Source organism: Aplysia californica, unplaced genomic scaffold, assembly GCF_000002075.1.
Source record: "Aplysia californica isolate F4 #8 unplaced genomic scaffold, AplCal3.0 scaffold00553, whole genome shotgun sequence".
NCBI classification, from domain to species: Eukaryota; Metazoa; Mollusca; class Gastropoda; order Aplysiida; family Aplysiidae; genus Aplysia; species Aplysia californica.
In genome coordinates, this window is record NW_004797823.1 from 416,899 (window position 1) to 439,417 (window position 22,519).

The 22,519-nt window shown below is 39.4% G+C and overlaps 2 protein-coding genes across 2 annotated transcripts in view; one reads left to right on the forward strand and one right to left on the reverse strand.

Moving 5' to 3' along the window:
- LOC101854664 overlaps positions 1 to 6,495 on the reverse strand; it is a 24,307-nt gene extending 17,812 nt beyond the window's left edge. Inside the window, exon 1 of the mRNA XM_035971988.1 lies at positions 6,388 to 6,495. Within this exon, the coding sequence (XP_035827881.1) occupies positions 6,388 to 6,410 (23 nt within the window). The 5' untranslated portion in view covers positions 6,411 to 6,495. The remainder of the gene's footprint in view (positions 1 to 6,387) is intronic.
- The window catches only part of LOC106012895, a 23,859-nt gene extending 5,465 nt beyond the window's left edge, over positions 1 to 18,394 (forward strand). The window contains exons 2-3 of the mRNA XM_035971987.1: positions 8,755 to 9,148; positions 12,247 to 18,394. Coding sequence (XP_035827880.1) covers positions 8,755 to 9,148; positions 12,247 to 13,580 — 1,728 coding nt within the window. The 3' untranslated portion in view covers positions 13,581 to 18,394. The remainder of the gene's footprint in view (positions 1 to 8,754; positions 9,149 to 12,246) is intronic.
- Positions 18,395 to 22,519: the final 4,125 nt, after the last annotated feature.

Below are 22,519 nucleotides of genomic sequence, written 5' to 3' on the forward strand. Positions count from 1 at the left end.
GGGCGCTTTTTGAGATTTGACCACCAGCTTCCTCCACTCCTTCCGGTCCTCGGCTTTCCTGAGCGTGTCTATGAGTTCCTGGCCTGTCCGTCCCTTAATGTCGTCCCCCCCCCCCCCCCCCCCCCCAGCTCTTCTTCGGTCTGCCTCTGCTCCTTTTTCCCTGGACGCTACCTTGCAGGACCATCTTGGCGAGGCCGGATGAATGGGTGATGTGTCCATACCATTGCAATTTGCGTTTCCTGACCAGAGTGAGAAGGTCATCATATGGTCCAATTTCATGTTTGATCTGTTGTTTAACTTCATCAATTGTGATGTGATCTTTGTATGAGAAAAAAAAAATGAGATAGAATCTACCAAGGATTTTTTGGAAACATATCATCTCCACAGCTTTGATCCTTCTTCTTTCAAGGTCCAGGATTCACGCATATTGACATGACCAGGGAATGCATCAGTCTGATCTTTAATCTGATTGGTGATATTTCTGTCATTCCAAATGGTTTTCAACTTGGTCATATTTGCTGCTGAAGTTTGCGCTATTTTGGAGAAATTTCTGGTTTTGATCCTTCGTCTGTCACTATTGCACTCAGGTAATTAAAGCTGCATACGGTCTAGAGCCTATGGTTGTTGACCTGGATGTCCACTGTGATGTTCTTGCTGCTGTTAGACACATCAGTTTTGTCTTCTCAGCGCTGAATTCCATGCTGTAGGCTGTAGAGGTCTTTTCAAGACGGTCTATTAAGCTGACTAGTTCTTGCTCTTGTCCCGCAAGGCCGTCTATGTCGTATGCCAAACGTAAGTTATTAATCGTTCTGCCCCCAATACTGACTGTTCCTTCATGATCTTCAAGTGCATCTGTCATGATCCTCTCCAAGAAAATGTTGAAAAGAGTGGGTGAGAGCTGACAACCCTAGCGTACTCCCACTGTTGTTCGGAACCATTACCCAATGTTGTTGTTGACAAAGACTGGGGACGTAGCTTTGTTGTATAGCTTTGCTATGACTGTGGTCAGGTTGGCGTTCATGTTGTTTACGCTCATGGTTGCCCACAAAGCTTCCTGCCATACTCTGTCAAAAGCTTTTCTGAAGTCCACGAATACATAGTGACGCTCCTCTTGGTGTTGGAGGTACTTTTTCATTATGATTCTCAGGTTAGATATTTGTTCAGTTGTGCTGTGCCCTGTCCTGAAGCCTGCCTGTTCTTTTACTATGATTTTCTCAGCTTGTGGCTTCAGTTTGTTGAGAATGACTTTAAGCGTTAGATCTACTTTACTAGGATGGATAATCAGGCTAATAGTACGATAGTTTTGGCATTGTTGAAGATTGCACTGTTAGAGAAACTATTTTCCAATCTGGAAACTTTACAGTTGATTATTTTATTTATTGAAGTTTGATCAAGAGTTTTAAATATGTACTTCATCAACTAGTAGTGCTGAAAGAGACTGATGTTAATGGCAATAGTAAGACAAGAAATGTTGATTTTATAATACACAGGCTCATCACTAGATCTAGTTCCAGTATCACAGTTATTGATTGGGAACAAAAATAAATGAAGGTGATATTTTATTACATGACAATGAAAGTCAGTGTTACCAAATGTAATGAATTCAGTGTTATTAGAAACATAATAAACAAGTTATAATTTATTGGTCAATGTCTGTCTCTGAATAAAGTTTCCATGTCTTGCTGTCCTCACATTTAATTATGAATTGCCTTGTATTTGAATTTGGTATCAACGGAAAGCTTATTCAAATTCTTATTCAACGTAGGAACCATCAAGTTCCAGACATTTCTCCATTCAATGTACCCAGCGGTCAAAGACAGTGGTTAATGATCGTTTGTCCAAGGTCCTGAGTGCTTTTCTCGTGTACTTTACCTTTTACTTTTTCATCCTCTGTTGCCGTTAAACGTCGAGGGGAGATACAGTTTTCTTTGGTAGGCCAGCTCCGCAGCTTTCAGTTGTGATATTATGTTTTCTCGGGGTTTCCTTGACACTCTGGATCCACCTTTTGCGTGGTGTTCCTCTTCCTTTATAGCCTGCGTGCTTGTTGTTGTAAGCTCTCGAGACTGGCTGACCAGGTGACATACGTAACAGGTGGCCAAACCATTTTATTCTCTTTCTTTCTATAAAATGCAGACAGCACTCTGAAATGCCGACAGCTGCTCTTCTTCATTTGTCTATCTGTCTCGTCTTGTTATGTTAAGGGTTCTGCGGAGATATTTCATTTCGCATGCAGTGATTTTGCTTTCATGGGTTTTGCTTAATGTCTAGGTCTGGCACTGTTAGCATAATGTTGGTATGAATATTGAGATGATAAGCTATCTCTTTGTGTCCATGGAGATGTTTGGATGAGATAGGAGGGGTGCGAGCCTCTTGAATTGGTCCTCGTCATCAAATCGCCGACCTCTCAGCATTTCTTTCACCTTGGGGAAGAGGTGGAAGTCGCTTGGGGTTAGATCGGGCGAATAGGGTGGGTGTTCCAATAATTCCCATTAGTACCCCTCGAGAAGCTCGTTCACAACTCTGGACTTGTGAACAGGCATGTTGTCATGATGCAGGATGACGCCTTCTTCAAGCGCAGCAAGTCTTTTTTCCATTCACAGGTCTCAGTTTGTCTTTGAGTACGAACCTGTTGTAGTCACCATTGACAGTTACGCCAAGTGGGACTGGCCAGCTCAGTATGATGTCACTCAGGTTGAAAAAATAAACAATGTGCATCACCTTAATCTCGCCGTGTTTTCCACGGCCTCGGTGCATCCGAATCAAGCTATTGAACCGACTGTCTTTTCAACTTGGGATCTAATTAGTACAACCAAGTTTCATCGCCAGTGACGATTTTACTGAGAAACTCTAAACCCTCTCGCTCAACACATGTCAAAAAAGTGCCGAGCCGCCTGAACACGGGCCTGTTTCTGCCAATCTTCTCTGGTGTCAACAAATGGGGCACCCACTTTGCGAAGGCTTTTTTCTTGCCAAGATCGTTGGTCAATAGTCAGTGAACTGTTGCACTGGACATACCGACTATCTCACTTATTTCCCTGCATGTTCTTCTCGTATCTTCCTCCACAACAGCTTTGGTTCTCTCTACACTGTCGTCACAAATGACAACTGGGGGCCTCCCGGTGTGCGGTTCATCTTTTATGTCAGACCTCCCACCTTCATCATTCCTTGTCCATTTTCTTACTGTTGAATTGATGGGGCATTGCTCCCTATTTCTTTGCATAGATCACCTTGGGTTTCAACTGCAAGCTTGCCGGAAAGAGTTGAAAATTTGATCACAACTCGGACATCGTAACGTGAGAAGGTTGCATCAATGTTTTGCTCAGCCATTTTCCTCGAATTTGCCTCGGACAAAGTGCACAACAACACCACGCTTGACGTGTCACAGCTCTATGACGTGTTCACCAATAATAAGTATTCAAATGACCTTAGAGCATTCATCAGAATACCATTAAGTTACAATGAGAATACTGAGTATGTTTCTAGCTTAACATTATTTTTGTTTATATTACCGTTCATTTTTATTATGTATGTGACTGAGCCTGTTTGTGAGTGCTAACATATAGTGTGTGTGTGTGTGTGTGTGTGTGTGTGTGTGTGTGTGTGTGTGTGTGTGTGTGTGTGTGTGTGTGTGTGTGTGTGTGTGTGTGTGTGTGGTGAAACACCAAACCAGCGTGCCAGGATCTGGACAATAAAGATGCATCTTATATTATCTTAATCGGGTTGGACGTACGCTACAGCAGACCTGCCTAGATCATAATTGAGTAGACTGTGGTTGATTGGGTGGGACTTAGGGTGGAATGCCATTGCACAGTTAGCTTTTCCATCTAAACCGGCACTTAATACATTATTCAGTTTGTCACCACTGATAGGCCTACCTATGTGTAGCCTAATACTACGTCTCCCAAATTATGGTGAGCAGGCTGCTCGCAAACGGCGTACCCCCGACCTATCGCTTTGAGGATGGTCGGCTTTCGATGACTTGCTGTTAGATGTTTGCGTTAGCGCCTAAGAGTAGGCCTTCTATTGACTATTCCCGCAAACGTACGCGGAAATTTCATTATATCGCCATCATTAGGGTCATCGAAAGGTCATCGCGGAAACGCAGGGTTGTGCGAGATCGGGGTTGAGGAAATCTGCGGTCTACTAAATAACCCAGAATGAACTATTCAAGCAATCTACGCGTACTATTTGCCAGCCTTGTTTGACCCATGCTCGTTTGTTTTTCCTTTCTTTTCTTTCCTTTCCTTTTTTTTTTTTTTGGGGGGGGGTGTCTTCCTGTCCTACGATGTATTGCGCTTGATATTTTGTTCTCTGTTCTGTTAAAAAGTAGATGGAAAGAAATTAGTGTTGTTTACTTGTTTTTTTTTTCTTCTTGAAAAAAAAAAACTACGTTTACGAACCCACAGTACTCGTAGCTTTATTCACTGTCCTTTAGTGTTGGGGAAATTCAAAAGGCATTGGACACGCCTTTTTAACAGGCCATAGTGCCCCTTATATTTTACTTCATGATTTGCATTGTATTCTGTTAGATTCGCTGTGTGGGTGGTTGGCGGGTGCTCTGGTGTGGTTTGCTTCTTCTTTCCTATCAAACATCTATCGTCCTTATCTCCCCGTAAAACCTACGAAAACTAAACTAAACTAGATTCGCTGTTGTGTTGTTTTGTAGCTTTAGCTAAAAGGCCAGGCCGCCAAGGCATTCTTCTTTCTGATCATCGCAGAAAATTTTGTAACGGTTTAGCTTTAGCTGGATTTTTACGGCACTTGCAACACGATAAGGTCACAATTAGGTGCCAAAGATTAGGGGTGATGCAAGAGAGTAACAAATATTAAAAAGTAGGAGATACATAAGGACGAATGTGTAATTTGAAAAGGGGGGAAAGCCACGCCAGAGCACCAGCCAGCCACCCGCAGATATTCCAGGTGGAAGGTTTAAAATAAAGAGAATCCACTTTATTGGTGACCATTATGGTGTCGATGTCGAGGTGGTGAAAAAGAAAGTTGAACGCCTTCATCAATCTGCTTCTTTTACTTTTATCCAGATTTGGAAAGTTGTGAAAGTTCTCCACGTTTTTGAATCAATGGAGACATTAATTTTGAGAACAGCTGATACTAATCGGCCTTGTGTTATGCAGTTCCTTCTCTCTCTCTGTCTCCCTCTCTCTCTCTCTCTCTCTCTCTCTCTCTCTCTCTCTCTCTCTCTCTCTCCCTCCCTCCCTCCCCCCTCTCTCTCTCATTCTCGCTGTCTCTCTCTCAGTCTTGCTGTCTCTCTCTCTCTCTCTCTCTCTCTCTCTCGTTCTCTCTTTCTCTCTTTCTCTCTCTGTGTCTCTCTCTCTGTGTCTCTCTTGGTGTATGCGTGTGTGTGTGTGTTTGTGTTGTCTGTGTGTGTAGTGTGTGCACGCGCATATTGTGTGTGTGACCAATACATAGTCATAATGTAGAGATCCTGTTGGAGGCAGATTACATAACTTTTGACCTTTGACCCTGCCTGAGAGGCATATAACATCCCGGCAGACGTAAATATTTTTTTCGATTGAAAAATAAACTACAAAAAACAACAACAACGTCCCTCCCTCCGGAATAATGCTTAGGTAGGCCTATTCTGTGTGCTAGTGCAAGGGCAAAGAACCTCATTGCAACACGACAGACGCGGGTATCCTCCCCCTTGACATGCATACGCTGTGTTTATGTTAGTTACAGGGTGTCCCAAAACGCGGGCACTATTCTGGTTTTCATCAAAAACAACTCGACCTATAGGCTACATGTCTGCCTGTACCACTTTATAATAACGTCCGAACTAAGCTCCCTCCGGAGCAAAATAAGCATGGACTGTCTCATGAAAACTTTTAAAAAATGTTTGAGCACATTTGAGTGTGTCAGGAGTGATCTTTTGGCCCTCGGTTCGCGACCTTTTCATGAAGAACGTTTTCAGGATTGATGCGCGATATCTGGGACACCCTCTGTAATGCTGGGCTAATTAAGAGGGCGGATAGGAGAAATGAGGTCTAGGTAAATTTTTACTGTCATTCTCGCACACAGATGTACTGCTTCAGGGGTCAAACTACAGTATTGTTTGCTGCAGATCACACATAAAGCCACAAAGACTGTCGCAAAACAATTATTATCAAGAAAATTTCAAACCTAACTGTAAAATATCAAATTATGGGTTAAAACAGGGGGGGGGGGGGCATGCCCCCCTGTAAACCCCCATTCTAGATTTAGTGTAATATAGGTCGATTGAGAAAAATCAAATATTTCAAAAACAATTAATTTGCGACGGAAATGAAGTTGATATTCGTGTTCAGCGCGTCATTATTTAGTAGGAAATGGACAAGTGGTAGTTAAGTGTCAGACCGGAGGAAAAGTAAAAGAATACCGAGGTCTACTTACGTGCTGTGTGTGTATAATCCCATGTGCTAAGATCTATACATATATTATTATAAATGTTCCTATGACATGAAAGTGCTGTTCGGCATAAACGAACCCACTTTTAGGATAGCATTTTTTAAATGTGCTGTCAAGTGGATATAATGCATACTTATATTTTAATAAATGTGCTTATCAGTCAACAACCCCTTTGCTCGAATGTTGGCAACATGTTACTGTAAATATTTCAAGTGCACACCAGGAAGTGATTTGAGTTGGTGTGGTACTGCAGTGTACAGAAAAATGTAGATCTAGGTCTAAATAATATTTTCTGAAGAGTTCTCCCATCACACTGCAAGCTCAGAAGGGAGGTAGGAGCGAACGAAAGAGAGTGGGGGTGAGGGGGTGGGGGCGAAGGAGAGAGAGAGGGAGTCAAAGGGCACGTGGGTTGTCATGTATGCTCATTGGATAGGGGTTAATGAGAGCAGAGGGTCTTCAAAAGAATATATGTATTATGTATATGCAAGGTGTCCCCCCCCCCCAAAAAAAAAGAGAACCCACTTACTTAAATAAAGGTCAATAACTCTGTCATCTTTGCACTACTTTCTACAAAACGTAGAAGAAATAAAGTTCAACCAGGGGGATGTTAGCATCATAAATATGAAGAAAGTCAATCTACATATTCGACAAACATCAATTTTGTATTTATTATATTTGTTCTTCAGTGCACAAGAAGTGACTCTTTTGTAACAGAACAATGTCTATGGTTTTTATGAAGTTGCAAAGTTTTGCCTTTTCCCCAGTTTTGGTTGAATTTTTAAAGACAATATTTTTGTTGTAACATACGGTATCAGTTGATTTGTTTCATACTGACAAGGGTAACGTCCGCGTGCTTGAATTTTATTTTCCAAAGTTTCGTTAAAATTGGTCCAAAGATTACCAAGCTATTGCCCTTTAATTAATAAGTCATCATTTTTTAGACACCCAGTATACATGTAGTAATAGTATAATAATTTTTTTTTCTCTGTCACTTTGCATTCACCTTCTCTCCTCTAGACCCCCCCCTTTCTCTCTCTCTCTCTCTCTCTCTCTCTCTCTCTCTCTCTCTCTTCCTTCTCTCTCTCTCTCTCTCTCTCTCTCTCTCTCTCTCTCTCTCTCTCTCTCTCTCTGTCACCCCCCCCACACACACACACACACAAACAAGTGAGTGATTGGCGGGTGCTCTGGTGCTGTTTGCTTCTTCTTTCCTATCAAACATCTATCGTCCTTATCTCCCCTCCTTTTTGTGTTTGTTACTCTCTTATAACACCTCTAATCTTCTGCACTTATATGACCTTATTGTGTTGCAAGTGCCGTAAAACTTGTATTACTAAAACTATTTTAAAAAAAACCCACACACACACACACACACACACACACACACATACACCCTCACACACCCACACGCACACAAACACTCACACAAGCTGGCATGCGCGCATAAAGTTAGAATGTTTACAGTAATGTTTGGATCTGAAGTGCGCTTGAGTGTTGCTTTGTGCTGTTATCATAGGCAGCACCAGGAAGTATAAGCATACTTCCGTAGGCTGTGTCTTTGTTGTGTGTGGTACTGATTGTGTGCTCTTTTTGGCCTCTGTGTGAAAGTTTCCCAAAGTCTGGGATCTGTGGTATGTATCAAAATTGTTTGGATGAAATTGTATATTCTTGTTTAATTGATTAAAAAATTTTAAGATTGGCAAGGGGTATCCTTGCTTATTTATTTTTACTTTCTTTTTGATATGACTTACGCCTAAAACTCTTTGTATTGCCGATGTCTGCTGTGTCCTGAATGTATAGTGGAGTTCCAAACTGTTTTACGTAAATTTTGTTGATTTCTTGTATTTAAAATTAAGAGTGTTAACAATGTGATGTCCAACTTTGTGAGTCTGTTTCTTAAGCTTTGTATTGTTTGCTTGTTTTCTAGCATGTAATCATTAGACACATTCTAACAGAATGTCTAGACTTAGGAGAGACCCGAAGGAAATATTTTAGATGCAAAAAATTGCAAGGTCTGTTTTCCGTCGTTGATCCCAACAGAATTCTGGATTTTATAAAGGCCATTGGCCTTTATGGGAAATTGTAAATGGAACTGTTAAAATTTTTAATGTTATTTAGAAAATTACTTTAAATTATAAATTTATTCACATCAAATTTTTTGCATTTTAACATTTTAATTAGAAATGTTGACCAAAATCAGGCAGTGCGGTGAACTATTGCGAGTAAAACCAACTTGTTTCTCGCCATATGACCTTATGCAGCTGCGAGCACCGTAAAACCCTTACTAATCAACAACTAGCATGTAACTCATTTGCTGTTTAGACTGATTGCAATCCCCTCCCTCCTCCTTTACAGGCCAAGTCGTACCCCAATTTCTATTGCGTACTGTACTCTGGCAGAGGCAATTGGGCGCCACGGATTGACCTGTATGAAAACAAAGAGGCTTCACGGCCCCCTGGGAACTGCAAAAAATCTCTCTTCATAGAAGACGCTAAATGGATTCCTGTTGATGTTGTCGATCCTGCCTTTGCTTTAGATGTTAAGGGCAAGACTTGCACATTCTTCACTGCCTCTCAAAAAGAACGAAAGTACTGGGCAGTAGCTCTGTGTTGCCTGAGTGGGAACTTGTTTGACACAAGACATATTGTGTATCCGTCACTAGGCATGAAATCAGACAAAGTCAGTCACTTAGATGAAGAATATGTGGTGGAGCAGAATGTCCTCTACTCATCAAGTCCAGCCTCATTTAGTAAGTATATCGTATCTCTCTGGTTTTAATTATGATAGAGGTCATGCCTATTGTGTGATAGAGGTGTGCCACTCCTTTTGATGCTCTAAAAGTCCAAGTTAATATTTATTGTTGTTATCAATCCAGTAGTTTATGCCAGAGGCATTTGTGTAAAGTTTATATTTTTTTAAAATAAAGTGGAAAGCACATTGCATAAATGAAGTTCAGAGGGAAGATATAAATATATTTATATATGTATGTATGTATTGCACACACACACACACAGTGGAGTCCGCTTAAACCAATATCTGCAGGACCACACAAATTTCTTTAGTTTTGTCAGATTTTCTGGTTAGGGAGGTTGGTCAAATAGGACCCCCCCCCCGAGATTTTTGTTTTTTCAAATGTACTACTGTTTTTGGAATTAATTAGCCATGTTTGGTTTAAGAGGACTCCACTGAACATACTTATAGAACACTAACATGCTTTTTAAAAAAATTCTTGTACTGTAAGACATGCTTGAAATAGAAAGAGGATTTGCAAATAGTTCCACTTCTGAGGTTCTGTCAATGAGCTGTTACTTGTTAGTGTGTGCATAGTTAAAAATCAGTCTCCTTGTGCGGGAGCACCACGATTCAGCACTAGTCACACTTGACTGACCATGATTTAGAACTGTTGCCGACAGTTTTCCTATAGCAAGCACTATCCAGTTTTCAGTGCCACTTTACCTGACTCAGAGAAAAAAGTAATTCCTGTACTTCTACTCAGAAAGTTTTATTCCCATACTTCCAAGTCCAACAAATGGAAGACCAAGTTAAAGCTCAGCTATGCAGTGGAAAAACTGGAAATATGGATCTGAGTCAGTTACTCATTGGACTGAAAAAAACAATTTTGAACTGAGACTCACTGAACATGTTTAAAATAACTGTCTGCTCGCGTACTTTGCTAACTAAAAATTTATGGAAGTCATCAGGATGAAACAGGGGGCTCCGCGTCTAATGATCAGTAGACAGGTGTTCCATCGTGACATGGAGCGGAAATGTTATTTCACATGGTGCTGCTGCAAGACTGGCAGTAAATCGAGATGGACAACCAATGTCTGTCAGCAGAATCTACATTCACCACCATCTGAGCACAACCTCGAAGCGCCATATGAACAGACATGGTGCATGTTCAGACATTCGTATTGAGAAGAGCTCTGGCTAGACTGGAGAAAACAGCAGGCCACATCGTTTATTAAGAAGCGGCGACTACTTCATCCATTTTCTACTGGGAACTGGAAACCCTCACAAACTCCTTGCTCAAGTGCGACTAAAAAGGTGTCCTTCTCTTTGGAGGCTCTGTCACAGACACAAAAGAAGAACATGCTGAAAATATGGAGCATAGATAAGCCACAATAAAGAAAAGGAGAAAGTCAACAGAAAAGATACAGAAAAAAGAAAGTCTGATCCAAGACTACAGAGATCTGGAAAGACTTACCAACTGGAATTCTTGCAGCAGAAATTGCTCCCACCATCATAGTAAAATTGTTTTTTTTTAAACTGATTTGACATGTTCAAAATGGGGCAAATTTTTCTCTGCCAGAATTGGTCTCATTAGCCACTGCAGAAGCCACAAGTCATCCTAACCTTTAATTCTTCAAATTCTTATATTTTGCTGGAGAAATATTCTTTTTCGTGGCGCTGATGTATTGGTCATCGTCAGACTTTGACAGATGAGTTACTACCAATTTCTTCACAGTGCATGGTCATTGTAAGCTGTGAACAGTTATTTCAATGGCAATCATTTTAATGCGGTCTCTTTTATATGATATTCCAAACCCCGTAATAGGTTAAATGGGAATGGCTGAGGCAATACTCAACTGTACAAAATACTCCAAAATGAATGAGGCAGCCCCGAGTTCAGGTAATTTCCTAAGGGCACCCTTCGGTGTGCTTTAGCAATAGGTAGGAAAATAGTGCTGAACCATGGTGTTGCCCTTTGCTCTGTGGACACTTCTATCATGCATGCTCAGCTTTAAAAAATGTTTATTTTTGGTAAGTTTAACAATGCTCGCTACCGTATTTTGTCATGTGAGGGCATGAGACACATTAAACATTTCCAGTTTGGTAGGAATTACTTTTGAATTTTGCCTGAGTTGTTGCGGAAGCCAACTTTTACTGATATTAGGACCGCAAAGGGATCTTTAATGTGCACTGCTTGTACACAGGACCTCCAAGATTTTTTTGCGTTTATCTGAGAAGGCTAGGTGTTAGATCTTACTTACCATAAGATCAGGGGTGTGGTTGAAAGACAGCAGTAAAAAGGAGCCAAGAAGTACCAGTAGAAAGGCTGCAGAAAGAGTCTGGAGCCCAGAGGAGGGGCAAATATTGAGGGGGGGGGGGCAGAAAGTAGAGACGAAAGTAGACGACAGAACATGGTTTGGTTAGAGAGCAGGAAAGGAAGTGAAAGTAAGACATTTTTAAGAGAAGAAAATTTTCGCCGCTGTCTGGTTTCGAACCCGGGACCTATTGAATAAGAGGGGAGTACCGTACCTCTAGACTTTGGGAGCCCCCTGCTCAACTCTTAAGACCAGTAGTCAGACAAAGAAGTCCAGCTCAGATGCTATGTGTTATCTTTAGAGTATTTCATTAGTTCTTCCATCTTCCTGTATTTGTCCACAGTCACTTCATGCAGTTTTTGCTGTAATTTCGTTCCTGATTTAATGTTTTGAATTTCTGTCAGTTTTTCTCATTCTCATAACTGAGGTTTCACCTACAATAACATCAGCTTGTTGATTCCTAACAATCCTAGCTTGTCATGCAAAATTTCTCATTTTACAGATAATTCAGCTATTTCAATCCTTTCAGGTTTCAAAAGACATTGATTGGTTCAACTAAAATAGGGCAGTTTCTTTTATATATTACTTACTAATAAGTGAACAGGTGTATTTTCATAGCGTATCCTGTATCCCATTACCTGCAGTCAGGAGATAGCCTGTGTATGGGGCAGGGTTGCTTCTTGAGGTATTAGTTGTACAGTTTCCTGCCCCTGGGCTGAAGTGGAGGAATAAAGAACATTTTTTGAAGTCTCTTTCCAGTTTGCAGTTTGTCACTCAGCTATGTTGTTTTGTATTTCAGTCAAAAAATTTGATGTGTTTGCTGAAAGCAGCGAAGGCTGCTTGCGTCTCGGGCTCCATGGAGCGTACAAGTTTGTGCTGGCTCCTGTGGTACTCAAGTTGTGTCAATTTGAAGATGAAACAGATGTATCCGAATGGCCTTACAAATTTCTGCGGGACTTTGGACACTCAAAACATTCATTTTTCTTTAATGCTGGGTCCAGATGTCAGACTGGAGCAGGTTATTTCAATTTTCACACCACACAAGGTGAACAGATTGTTCAGGCAATTTCCGTGCTGACCCACCGAATGTGTGATGCTGATGATGACACATCTTTGACCCCACCCTCTCAGGACAGCATCACTCCTACATCACCGTCCAGAACAAAATTATTGGTTGGGAAACAGAAGTCTGATACCGTGTCCCCTCCAGCCCCACCCCCGAAAGTGAATGTTGGCCAATCCCACTCACACCCAAGTGATGCCAACCAGCCATCCAACAAGTTCAAGAATGAACTGAGCAAAGCCATCTTTCAGCAGGGTGGGGAGCAGAAAAGAGGCTCTGTTGACAGCTCTCTTTCCTCGGATTCAACACAAAGTAGCAGTAAGACAGACAAAACAAAATCTCAGCTGAAAAAAGAGCAGAAAAATATGAAAAAAGAAGCCAGGAAAGCTCAGAAAGAGGAAGAAAAGATGAGAAAAAAACAGAAAGAGGATGAGAGGCAAAGAAAGAAAGCAGAGAAAAGCAAACCGCCAGAGAAAAGCAAACTGCAAGAGAAAAGCAAACTGCAAGAGAAAAAGCCTGCGAAAACTGTGCCAGTTGATACTTCCTCTGTCAACCTTTACAGCGATGTCGATTCTGCGTATGCCACTGCTGATAGTGTAGCTCAAGTGAACACTGATGAGCACAACCTTGGCATTCCCAACCAGCAGGATGGCCAAGTGTACAGTGAACCTTGGGGAAGTCACCCCTTTCTGAAGCCATATCCCGTCAGTCAAGGTGCAGACTATGAAGACGATCCAGTGGACGCAGTGTATGCCCAACCAGAGAAGAAGAACCCTAAGAAGGTGGCTAATGGAAAGAACGCTCCTCACAGTGAGGAGGATTATGAGGACTTGGACTGCAAGTTTGCTGCACCGCCATTGGTTCCTCCCAAACACTTTGATGCTGGTGATTCAGATGGCGTGTATGCACATTTACATCAGGCGCAGATGCCTGCTCCTGCAGTGGATAACGTGTATGGCGTGGCCTCAGCTATTGCTCTCCTCAACAATGGGGAGAATAATGGAGGCGCTGGGTCTGTGTCCAGAGTGCAGCAAGGATCATACGATTCCACATATGACACGGTAGACTGAACATGTGCAGTGCACTATGACTCAGGGTTTTTTACTCTGTCATCACAGGAACACAATCTCTTATTTGAAATCCTTTAAATCAGATACATTTTCTTCTGTAATCTGTTAATTCAAGAGCGGCGCCCTTTTTTGTACTGCAGATAATTAAGTGGGGTTTTTTTCTGGAATGACAATGCGACTTGTGAGAATCTTGTTCATGCTCAAACCAGTCTTGCCTTGTCTAGTCTTGTTTTAGCTATGCCTGTAAAATTAAAGTAGCCAAATATGCAATCAGATCCTCCTAGTATTCATATGGTGAGGTTATTGAACACCAGTGAATTGTAGAACTAAACACAGTTCATTAAGGCTGTGATGATAAATGAAGTCAGATAAAGTTTGATCCTATTGATTACTCAAAGTAGAGAATTTGTCCATATCTCTACACTGCTAGGCTTTCTGGGAGGGGGAGAGAGAAAAAAGGTATGTTGTTAACATTCTCTGGTTCTTGATTTGTGATAAGTATTGATGTTGTTGTTTTTTTAAAAATGAAAACTGTGAAATCCCCAGATAAAGGTAAACTGGGATTTTTTTATTTTTTTTTTAATAATTTTTTTTTGTTCCTGGTCATTTAAAACTAGAAAAACCAAAAACAGTGTAGTTTAACTTTAACTTTAGCACTTTGTTCTATTAGATATTAATATGAATACATTTTTTAAAAGTTTTTTTCACTATAACACTCACTGACTAAAACTACTTATCTGTACTTAAAGATAATAAAGACAAATGTTTCATTTTATTTTCAGGGCAGTTTGAAAGAGGTTGTGTGTGTAAAATTAGCTCAATTTTGTAACTTTGAACTCCATTTCGTTTCCTTAACACTTTGCCGCCACATCTCGTCGATCGGCGATGTTTACCACCCAGTTTCTTTGGATTTTCCCCAAAATACCTTTGAATTTGATGGCAAGGGTTTTTACTATATGAGCCTTGAGCCTTGTGATGGCAAAGTGTTAAGGCCATGTGGAAAAAAAATTTACAAAAAGTGCTGGTTATTTGTGTCCAGAAATGAGTTATGGTGACCATGGATAAATGCAAAGATTGAATGATTGTGGGTAGTGTGATTGTGAAGTATTATGCCATCCTTTATATATATTGCTAACTGTAGTGGAGAAATGTTTTGTTTGTCACACTGAGTGTTATCATTGTGTGGTCTTCAGTATTCGGAATATAAACCCTTTTTCTATTTTTCTTCTTTTTTTTTTTTGTTGCTAAATTATAATCCCTTGATTTATAAACATGCTCGTTATATCAATGCCCTTTAATGTTGTATATGACATGAAGTTGTTTTTTTAAATTCATGGCTGTCGCTGTTTCTTCCGAGAGCTTCTTGTGTGCTATTTGCACTGTCTTTGTTTATTTTTCCACCTATATTGCTGTTTTATTGCCGAAAACAAGTTGAGTGAGAGAAAAAGTTGGCAATGTTATTCTAGCAAAATTGATCACATTGCATGTACAAGGTTATTAGATAATTTTTAATCTGTTTACATTGGCATCAAAAGTTATCAGTTTATCTGATATTATATATATATTCATTTGTGAAATGTTTCTTGCAGCGAGCTTGTCAGATTGTGTGATTGATTGTTCATGTGATAACCATAAAGCCTACCAGTTTGTTGGACAATTGTTCTTGGAGTGAAACATCACATTGTAGTAGTATTGTTCATGGCTTCAAAATTTCCCCTGAAATTTGGCAATTTGTAGCCCACGAGCTGAACCTGTTTAAGTCAAATGAATTCCAAATGGTCATAGCTAACTTGTTCAACTTTCCTGGATGCACTGTATTGGATTATTCTTATAATTTAAGAATGTATGCAGTACTCGGTTCAGCCCATCTTACCCTTGCTGACAACCTTTCTAGCCTGTGCTTGTAGAGATGGATGCCTGCCCTTGCTTTTATTTTACTGTAAATGTACTTTTAATATATTTTGTTGATTGATACTCTTTTAGTTTTAGTGAATTTTGAGTGTTTTTGTAGATTTTTTGGGTGGTTTTCTTTTCTTTTCTTTTTTTTTTTTTTTTGCATGTCCCTTTTAATAGATGTTGAAGCAGCCAAAATACATGAAATATGATCTATGTATTGTTTTGTTTTCTTTAACCCTCCAAGTGTCACTAACAAATAGCCTGTGGTGTCAGGGAAAGTTATACAATTTTACCGTGTTATGACGGAAAATGATCTTGAGAACAGGAAAATCAAGCAAGTAAAGGTCATAAACTGATACATTTGTAGAAAAGAGAACGTCAATAGGAAATACAGCTCATTTGGGGTGAAATAAGAAATTTTTTCGGCATTAAAAAATTGGATGAACAAACTAGAATAGCAACTCAAATTATGGTTTATTAGATTGGCCGTGACACCACAATGAAACTTACAGCCAATTTTATCATTCATCGACACTAGGAGGGTTAAGTAATAGGTTTCCCGAATTCAGAGAGATACGTAATATCAACATGTTTTGTGCTTCATACTATTCATACTCTGGATCATCAACAGTCCTCATATTTGTGCAGAAGATAATTTGCATATCTGTTTGTTTTATTACGAAGACTTACAAACCATCATTATTGATCTGAAGATGTTTTTGTATTTTTTTGTATAACTGATTGCCTGCCTCTTTTTTTTTCAGGCTTGAAGCCGAAAACACTGACTTAGAATCTAGCAAAATATAGTTTGAGCTTACAATTGAGATGGCTGTTGATTGTGTTTGTTGTTGGTTTTGTTTGAACTAAATAGTATTCTATATTTTTGTTACTATCTTTATTATTGTTTGCGGTAATGAATTGTCTTGCAGAATGCAAAGGAAGTTATGTGTTAAAGCTTATAAATATGTGTCCCACACCAGGTCTTGACTTTCTGATCAGCCCATTTCACTTTGTGTGATTGATATTACAATTTTTAAGAAATGTGTACAGTGTATTCATACTTTTAAAAAAATCCATACCTCAAATTTAAGAATACTCTCTTCATTAAACTTAAGACACTTTCTACATATGTTGAGGTATGTATTAAATGTGAGAAGTTTACGGGAGCTTATGGTGTCCTGTCCTTATGAGCCATGGGTAGAAATGGATTTTTCTGTTCTGACTAATCTTATAAGCCCTTAAAGCGTTGTCCAACAAAAACCAAAAAAAAACAAGATTTCTTTGAGAGATATATATAGATCTAGGTAAGACAAGCTTTTTTTAAAAATTAATTAATTTTTTTTTTACAATTTTAGAGGGATTAAGGTTGCTGCCAAAATTGAATAAGACGTTTTCCATTGTTTTTTCTTGTGGTATAGTTGGTTGTCATGCAAAAGTCAATTGTAAATGTCTTGTTTGTTTTAGTTGAGGTTTTATGGCGCTCTCACTCCCGACTGCATAAAGTCATATGAGCGCCATGTAAATGTCTGACTTGATGTTTGTTTTGACTTATGTGTTGCAAACAGGTACAGCTACTATGATATTTAGTGGTAGCTTAGATTTCCCATCATCCTGTTACAGATACCAGGTTCCTTCCAAGTAAAAATAAAGAACAGGGTACCATATTGTATTTATTCTCTTTATGAAATGTACAACTTAACAGTATTTTATGCCTTTCAGAATCCTTTGATTGTTCACAACATTCTGACTCTTAACGCCCTTAAATGTGGTCATGCCAGACCTGAACAGCCTTGCAGTCAGTTCATGACTGTTGGAGTTATTGTAGTTAAATTCCTGGTTCGTGAAAGGTTTCAGTGTCAATGGTGTGTGAAGGGTGCCAGAGATAGGTCTAACTTTATACTCCTCTGTTTAATATTTTGTCTATTGATTTACTTTTACTGTTATAAGATAACCGTTGCTGTAGTGGCATCGGTGGCCTTGTGGATAGGCTACCTGATCCGTAATTGTGAGATTGTGGGTTCAGGGGTTTGAGTGTCAGCTCAGTCCGACATTGGGAAAGGCACTTAACATGAATTTCCCATTTGGCTCGGTCCTGTCGGAGATGAATGTTAAACACGGAGGTTGCCGCTTCTTAAACGATCTAATAGTGTTGATAAGGGTGTTAAACCTATACCATTTCACCATTTCACCATTTTCATTGTTGATGTTCGTGTATGCTTTCTTTGAAATTTCACAACTATTGTTCAGTTCTGCAGTCTTCTGATGAAAAATGAGCTTCTACCACTTTTTAACTTTGCATTTTCAATGGTATGAACACTGACAAGTGGACGTATTGTTTCTGTTCTCGGAGCGAAAGATAAGGATAAGGGAAGGGGAGTAAAGAGTAGCAGCATACAGCATAATTGTTTTGAGTATAAGTTCTCGTAACTTCATCATGTACCTTCAAATCTGACTTACTTGGAGCCTATCATAAAGTGAATTTGCTTTCCATGCTGTCTTTAGAGATCACAACTTGTTTGTGTTAATTTGTATTTTAACTTTAAGTTCATATGTAAAAGACAAGATCATCTTACTTTTGAGACTTGGAAATTTTAATTTCAAAAGTGGAGCTGTCTCATACAGTCGGGAGCGGAGGTCTGTTGTTTTGTTCCTATCATATTTTTTTTTATGTAGGCCATTTTGTATGGGCATATTTCACAGTGACAACAGCTTTTATCTGATCATTCTTTTGTTTTGCATCTCAAGAATCTTTGGTTTAGTAATGTACTTTTGGACTCTTGTGAATGTTCATGTGATTACATGATCAATTGTATTCTAAGTTGTCCACAAAACTCGATCTTATTGCTGTCTTGTATTTTTGTGAGATATTTCTCACTCACAGTTTTTGCTGAATGTTAGTTCAGTTGATGCACAAAAAAGAGATGGAAGGGTTGGGTGAGGGGGGGTATACACATGCAAACTATTAATATTACTGTTATTCGTGGAGAATTCAATATGAAAATTTGTGTTACGTCAATCAAGACATTAGGGAGTTGTTACATCAATCAAGACATTCTGGGCAGCAGTGCTGGCATGTGCTGACCTAGATTTTCTAGCTTTTTCCTGTGATAAGATTAATCAACATCTTGAACATTTCAGTATGTTACTTTGCTTTAAGTCCTTGACCAAACATTGTGACAAGTCATTCATCAATTCCTCTGTACAGTAGCATCAAAAGTCTAGGAGCTTCTATTGTGCAACGTTTTTAAAACTTTGTTTTTGGAAGGTGGGGGGGGGGGGTTTGGTAAGTATTTATGCTTATGTTTTCTACATTTATTTTGTATTCAGAAAATGAATCAAGATAAGCTTTTTGTTTTTATTCATATTTAATTCCATTGTTTCTGTTATCTCCTATTCCACCAATTGCTTGTGAATGTATTTATTGATCCCACTCGTCTTGTCTGGATTCTATTTCCAATGCTATGCCTGGCACAAGAGAGTGACAGTGTCACTTGTTATGAGGCTGTATATAATATACGCTGGCGCACCTGAATGTATGGGTATGTTTTCAAGCCAGCACATACACACATGTGAACTGATCTCTACAGATGCACTCTTTTTCTTTGCACACACTTTATTTCTTGTGCTCTCTTAGTCATACCTTGTTTGTCCCGGAGCTTGCATATAACTTTTAAGAGGCAAGTCATTTTGTCTACCCATGTCATTTTTTCATTTTTCTACATATCGAAGTATCTGTGTCTTTCTTGGCACTTATATTATGTATTGAGATATTTTGTAAGCTATTCCATCAGTGCTTTCTTCTCTTGTTAAACTTACACAGTTAACTACTCCTGACTGTACTAGAATGCAACAGATGGTTTCTATTGACTTCTTGTGCCTTAATAAACCTTGAGTAATATTTGTTGCTTTTTACAATGTGACAACAGAGATTTGTAGTCCGATTTCTATTTTTATTCATATATGTATTTGTGTTTGTGTGTCACACTGTAGTGGAATCAGGTGCTCGTCAATTTTTGAGCATGTGGAGTAATTGGTACTATCTTAATTACAGCTTGTTCATTTCTGATGATTTGCTGGTGATGAAAACAAAACCTATGTATCTGGAATAGAAGTTGAGATATTTGATTGAAGGAGGTGTGGGTCGCCTGGTTTTAGAGGTAAAATTTGTGGAAAAACAGTCGCCAAAGTTTGGTGACTTCAATAGCTTGAGAGTCCTTGGAAACTGAACACTTACTTTTTCTGTTCATTTAATCTACATTTTTTTCCGTAAATTTCAAACAGAAATGTGTTTTTAGATAGTCATAAGAGGTGTTGAACCAAAAAACAAAAATTCAACAAAAATTACCAAACTGATGGAAAAATGTCAGTTTCTCCGATTTCATTATTTTGACAAGCGTCTGATTTCACCACGGTGCCTCACATAATATATATATATTTATATGTTGGGAACAACAAAAAAAAAAAGGGAAACTAGTTTTGCAGAATCTATTTTTGATCTTTCTTCCCCTCTCCATAAATCAAAAGTGACCTATCGGTGTATTTATTTGTTTCGTGTCTGTTCAATGTCTTCCTCTGTCTTTCAATTCTTCATTATGTTTGCCTGTATCACATCTCAATTGATGAAATGTTTATTATTCTGCCTCTCCTCTCTCTCAGTTTTACCTTATAATAATACTTATTCAATGCTTTTACTTTTAGCGTAGAGTCAATTTGTGTGGTATCATGCACAGACACAAGCTTGCACACACTTATACTCTAACAAATCTTACATGCAGGCACACACAAATGCACACATGGACACATACAGACACACATATACACACACACGCACACACACACACACTCACAGACCCCCTCACATTCATATAATACACACAAATTACATGTATGCAAGTATGTGAATGTGAACACACATGTATACACAGGCATTCAGTTAGATTACTAGATCTTTTTGCTATGCTTTTGCTATATTATTTTATTTTCCTGAATGCTTTCCCTGTACGCCATCTGCTGTCCATTCCAAATGTTACTAGAGTTGATTTAAGTCCCTCAAGTGATCTAGACTATAGTTTTGAATATGTAATATACACAAATATATATTATACGAAATATACAAATTATGTTTTATTGTATAATCATGCATGTTTAGCTGCTAAAAATTTTGATATAATTATTTGCCGTGATATTTTCTTTCATTCCATTTCGTCCCTCCCTCTCTCTCTCTCTCTCTCTCTCTCTCTCTCTCTCTCTCTCTCTCTCTCTCTCTCTCTCTCTCTCTCTCTTTCTCTCTCTTTCTCTCTCTCTCTCTCTCTCTTTCTCTCTCTCTCTCTCTCTCTCCCCCCCCCTCTCTCTCTCTATTGTTTCTAAGCTGGCAATGCAATTAAATGACAGCAGTAGCAAAAACCTGTTTTTCGTTCTGTCTGATTTACTTCAATACTTATGTTTTACACCCTTACCCTAACGAAATGGAACAGGAATGAGCGTGCCTACTTTTTTTCTCTTTAATTTTCATTCTCTCCCCCCCCCCCCCTTACTAATGCTAATGTTTCATGCCTGCTGATCGACGCAATTTAGATCATTTAGGTGGTTGACTTCATTCCTGATAGCCGGGGCCGATCCAGACTGAGAGGGATCGAGATATAATATTTTTAAAATTACCCCACACGAGAATAGAACTCAGTGCTCCTGTGTGCGACGGTGAGGTGCTTAAGTGCTATTATAGCACTTGCCAACTTGTTATCAATTAAATGTTTAAAAGTGGGTGGTTGGTGGGTGCTCTGGTGTGGTTTGCTCCTTCTTTTCTATCAAACATCTATCGTCTTTATCCCCTCCATCTTTTTTTGTGTTTGTTACTCCCTTGTAACACTTCTAATCTTCGGCACTTATATGACCTTATAGTGTTGCTGCTGCTGTAAAATTCTTACAAAAAAATGTTTAAAAAGGGGAAAAAAATATATTTTTGTCATGACATAACAGTGTTTTGCACTCGCAATAGTAATGGAGAAATGTTTGTTTTGTTTTTGGTAAGTGTTTTACGGCGCTCGCAACTACATTAAGTCATATGAGCGCGGGGGACACATTAAACTAGGAATTAATGTCGAATTTTGCTCGGATGGCTGGCCAAGCCTACTTTTATCGATTTTGGACCACCAAAGGATCATGAACAGGCGCAACTTGAATACGGGACCCTCCGAGATTTTTAACCCGTATCTGAAAAGGCTAGGTGTTCGATCGTAGGTTACGTACCCTAAGATCAGGGGCGTGGCTGAAAGATAGCAGTAAGAAGGGGCCAAGGAGTAGCAGTAGACAGGCTGCAGAGAGATTCGGGAGTCCCGAGGAGAGGGGGGGGGGCTGAAAGTGGAGACGAGAGCAGACAGCAGGGCATGATTAGAGGGCAGGAAAGGAGGTGGAAGGAGAACTTTTGAAGAACATTTTCCGTCGCTGTTAGGTTTCGAACCCTGGACATGAGAGAAACACTGTAACCTCTAGACCACCAGCGCCCCCGAGAAATGTTCAACATTATGCAAAACGACTAATTGCTGAGGAGAAAGAAGTAGTAGAAGTGGAAAAATAGTTAAGCAACCAATTATTAGATCTGTTATTGAGTTATTGTTTTAGAAATTTGAACAAACCCATCGGTGACGATGGAAATCCTAGCTACTGCTAAATCAAGAATGTACTGGCCATCTTAACTCTCAAACACACACGCACACACACACACACACACACACACACACACACACACACAGAGAGAGAGAGATACATACGCATGTTGTTTTGGTTGGGTTGTTTTTTAAGCAAACCTTTCTTTTCTATCTTCCCTCAAATACATGTACCAGTGTCGCCTGCGGGCCACTTCATTATAATAGAATGAACAAGGGAAGCCAATAGATACGAGCTGAGTTGTGCTTTTGGGAATCCGCATAAAAATCCGGTCGTTAAGAATCCGCTTTTTCTGGCTCCCGATGACCGGGTTTTTAAATCTTAGGTTGAGACTATTGTGCAGTAACAGTATATATATATCCCCACCCCCAGCGTGTATC